The 4,624-nt window shown below is 37.6% G+C and overlaps 1 protein-coding gene across 1 annotated transcript; it reads right to left on the reverse strand.

Annotated features, from left to right (window-relative positions):
* Positions 1-1,122: 1,122 nt before the first annotated feature.
* Positions 1,123-2,088, reverse strand: LOC130267387 (olfactory receptor 10A7-like). The gene has a single exon (XM_056517124.1). The coding sequence runs from the start codon at positions 2,086-2,088 to the stop codon at positions 1,123-1,125; it is 966 nt and encodes a 321-aa protein (XP_056373099.1).
* Between the last annotated feature and the right edge of the window lie 2,536 nt (positions 2,089-4,624).

Raw genomic sequence — 4,624 nt, forward strand, 5'->3', positions numbered from 1 at the left:
CAGAGGATCCACTACCTGCCAGCCGGCATCGTGACATATACAAATATAAAACTTAACCTCGAATGGTATTTCTAAAAGACATGTAGCCCCCCCAGAAGCTACATTGGTGAAGGATGGGCAAAATGTATGACATTAGCAGGTATGTAGTAGATAATTAGTATTGGCACTAAGGTGACCCTATAACTACTAGTGTTGCTCGCAAATATTCTCAATGCGAATATAGCGCTATATATTCGTAATTACGAATATTCTTTTTTTTTTTTTCACAGTACACATCACAGTGATCATCCCTCTCTGCTTCCAGCTTGTGTGGTGTAAAGAAGGCTCTAATACTACTGTGTGAGACTGGCGTGCAAATTTTCGCATATGTGAAAATTTGCATATGCAAATTTGCGAATTTGTGAATTTTCGCTTATGCTAATTTTGGTTTATGCTAATTTTCACATATGATAATTTTCACATACGCAAATTTTCGCATATGCAAAAATAAAACGTTAATATTACGAATATGCGAATTTAGCGAATATATGATGAATATTCGTCCATATATTCGCGAAATATCGCGAATTCGAATATGGCCTATGCCGCTCAACACTAACAACTACTACAATAGCCCTGTTGGGAATATGAATAGTGCCCTAACAACTAACCTATTAATTTATGCTACAACCTGGCTGTTTGGCATGTAACTGTGGTACTTACACTAACAAGGGTGACCCCGGTACACCAGGAACCAAACCCTTACCTAATCTGACCCTTGGATAATGTTAAGGTGCCTAAAGTGCAGAGAAGAAACAGTGTACATTGTAAAGGTCATTCCACAAGTGGGGTCCCAGTGTGGGTTATGGCTGAACCAGCAGAGCAAATGGTACTGGTGCTTGGCACCAGGGTGTCAGGTAAGTAAGCATAGTCAGCAGGCCAGAGCAAAAAATGTGCTGGGGGAGCATGGGCCAGCAGCTGACAGCAGTTCGGGAGAGTTGGGGGAAGTACAGACCAATGATGACTAGGGGAAAGAATAGAGACCGAGGGCTAATAGTACTCAGATGGAAACAGCTGGTCAGAGTTACAGCTATAAAATGCATAAACAGAAAAATAAAAAATTATTCTCCATTTATGAGCTTGTTACAAAATCGATTTTGAGTAAACTCCAGAGAAAGCTTTATGCCCAAGCTTCTTTAATGCAATTTTAATTTCATTGTTCCTCAAACTATATATCAAGGGATTTAGCATAGGCACAAAAACAAGGAACAGAAGTGACCATACTTTGGGGCCCCCATAAGTTTTAATGGCTTCTGTTCTTAAGTATGTTATGGTAGCTGATCCAAAGAACAGACTCACAGACATGAGATGAGAACCACATGTAGAAAAAGCCTTTTTACGTCCAGCTGTAGAGCGTATCCGGAGTATACTAATAAATATGCGAGTATAGGACAAAAGAATTAGCATAAAAGGTAAGGGTATAACCAAAAATGAATAAATTAAAACATATAACTTAACTACAACTAGAGTACTTGGAGGCACCTCAGCACATGCCAAATGTATGACCTGTAATATGTCACAAAAGAAATGGTCAATAATATTTGAATTACAAAATGGTAGTCCAAAGACCATAATGATGTTGCCCAGAGGCAAAACTAAACCGCTCAGCCATGATCCCAATGAAAAATATAGACACTTATTTTTTGTCATTTTTGTCATATAGTGAAGAGGATGGCAAATAGCTAAATATCGGTCATAAGCCATGAAAGCAAGTATAAAGCATTCAGCGGCACCTAAACAGCAGAAGAAGTAGAACTGTGCTGCACAGCTTATATGGGAGATTTCTTTGTCTTTGTGCAAGAAGTCTCTGAGCATCCGAGGCACAGTTACAGAGGTGTACAGCATTTCTGTGACAGATAAGCTTCTAAGGAAAAAATACATAGGTGTATGAAGATGGGAATCTAAGGACACTATTATAATTATCATTGTATTCCCTATCAAAGTGAAGAGGTAAATTATGATGAATATTCCAAATAACAATGGCTGAAATTCAGAAGACAGTCCAAGCAAGATAAAGTTACTGATACGTGTTTCATTTTTTGTAGCCATAAGTGTTGCGGTCAGAATCTATGATATACACAAAAACCTTGTAATAGACACATTTACTGTTTCAAGTAAGAAAAAAAAAACACAATAATATTATTTTATGATTCATGTGTATTTACAATTATCCCTAACCTCTGGGTTAATAGTCTATTAAGTAATGTTAAATGGGCACTCTCATTAACCCCTTAAGGACCAAGCCCATTTTCACCTTAAAGGGGTATTCCAGGGAAAAACTTTTTTTTTTTTTTTTTTATATCAACTGGCTCCAGAAAGTTAAACAGATTAGTAAATTACTTCTATTAAAAAATCTTAATTGTTTCAATAATTTTCAGCTGCTGAAGTTGAGTTGTTGTTTTCTGTCTGGCAACAGTGCTCTCTGCTGACATCTCTGCTTGTCTCGGGAACTGAGTAGAAGAGGGTTTGCTATGGGAATTTGCTTCTAAACTGGGCGGTTCCCGAGACACGTGTCATCAGAGAGCACTTAAGGATTAAGATTTTTTAATTGAAGTAATTTACAAATCTGTTTAACTTTCTGGAGCCTGTTGATATATATATATATATATATATATATATATATATATATATATATATATATATATATATATATATATATATATATAAAAAGTTTTCTCCTGGATAACTCCTTAAAGGACCAGGCCAATTTTATTTTTGCGTTTTTGTTTTTTCCTCCTCGCATTCTAAAATCCATAACTCCTTTATTTTTCCATCTACAGTCCCATATAAGGGCTTGTTTTTTTGCGCAATCAATTGTAATTTGTAATGAAAGCATTCATTTTACTATAAAATGTATGGCGAACCCTAAAACAATTTTATAAGGGAGGAAATTTTTATGAAAACCACAATTTTGCACATTTTGGAGGGTTTTGTTTTCACACTATACACTTTACGGTAAAAATGACATGTATTCTTTATTCTGTGGGTCAATACGATTAAAATGATACCCATGGCTAGATACTTTTATATTTTTGTACCGCTTAAAAAAAATCTAAAACTTTTTGTACAAAATCAGTAATCTAAAATCACCCTATTTTGACCACCTATAACTTTTTAATTTTTCCGTATATAGGGCAGTATGAGGGCTCATTTTTTGCACAGTTATCTGTACTTTTACTCGATACTACATTTGCATATATAAAACTTTTAGATAATTTTTTATTAATTTTTTTTTTATAAAATGTGACAAAAAAGCAGCATTTTTGGACTTTTTAAATTTTTTATGTTTATGCCATTCACCTTACGGGATCATTAACATTATATTTTGATAGTACGGACATTTACGCACACGCGGCAATACCAAATATGTTTATAAAAAATAATTACGCTTTTTGGGGGTAAAAACTGACAATTTTCATTTTTATTGGGGGAGGGGATTTTTCACTTTTTTTTTACTTTTTATTTTTACATTTTTTCAACTTTTTTTTACACTTTTTATGTCCCCATAGGGAACTATCTATAGCAATCCTTTGATTGCTAATACTGTTCAGTGCTATGCATAGGACATAGCACTGATCAGTATTACCGGTGATCTTCTGCTCTAGTCTGCTCGATCACAGACCATAGCAGAAGACCCCGGAAGACGTCCGGAGCCAGGTGAGGGGACCTCCGGCCGCCATGCTGGATGTGCTGGATGATCGGATCGCCGCGGCAGCACTGCGGCGATCCGATCATCGATTCAAAGTACCGCACTGCTGCAGATGCCGTGATCTGTATTGATCATGGCATCTGAGGGGTTAATGGCAGACATCCACGCGATCGCGGATGTCGGCCATTACCGACTGATCCTCGGCTGCTACTAGCAGCCGGAACCTGCCGTGTATGATGCGAGCACCATTCTGATGCTCGCGGTCATACACAGGACGTAAATGTACGTCCTGGTGCGGGAAGTCCTGCAGGACGTACATTTACATTTACTCCCGTGGTCGTTAAGGGGTGAAAATTTGTTTTTGCTATTGCACTCCTTATGGTAAATAAAAAATACTAATGTACTTTGTTTAAAAAAAAAAGAAGTTTCCTATGTTTAATTTGAGTTAAAAAGCTGCCACTGGGTGTCTCCCTACTTGTCCAGAGCACATACCCCCCCCCCCCCCCACCCCTTGCATAGACTTTGGACTCCTGCTGGCCTGGAAAAAGTCCAAATTAGGAAATGTACTCTGGAGTGCTGAGGGGTGGGGGGTGCAGCCTTAGCCAATCATAGCTCATCTCCCACTGAACTGCTCTGGACTGTGTGTAGCAGAGTGAGGGAGGAGGTTCTCCCCTGTATGGTTTCAGTTGATGTCACGCCTGCTGGGTAACGCCCCTTTCCAGTCTGTGAATCTGACTGAGACTGAGCAGAAAATACAGTGCAAAATTAAGGTAGAAAACTAAGAAATAAAATAAAGGCAGGGGGTGGTTTATCATGATGGGGGAAGTGAACTGGGAGGACTATAAAATTTAACAAGATCGTGAGAGGTACTCTTTAAACATGTACTGTATTACAAATTAATACAAAAATATTAAAAATGAACATGAATGAATATAA

This window comes from Hyla sarda, chromosome 1 (assembly GCF_029499605.1).
Source record: "Hyla sarda isolate aHylSar1 chromosome 1, aHylSar1.hap1, whole genome shotgun sequence".
Taxonomy (NCBI): Eukaryota; Metazoa; Chordata; class Amphibia; order Anura; family Hylidae; genus Hyla; species Hyla sarda.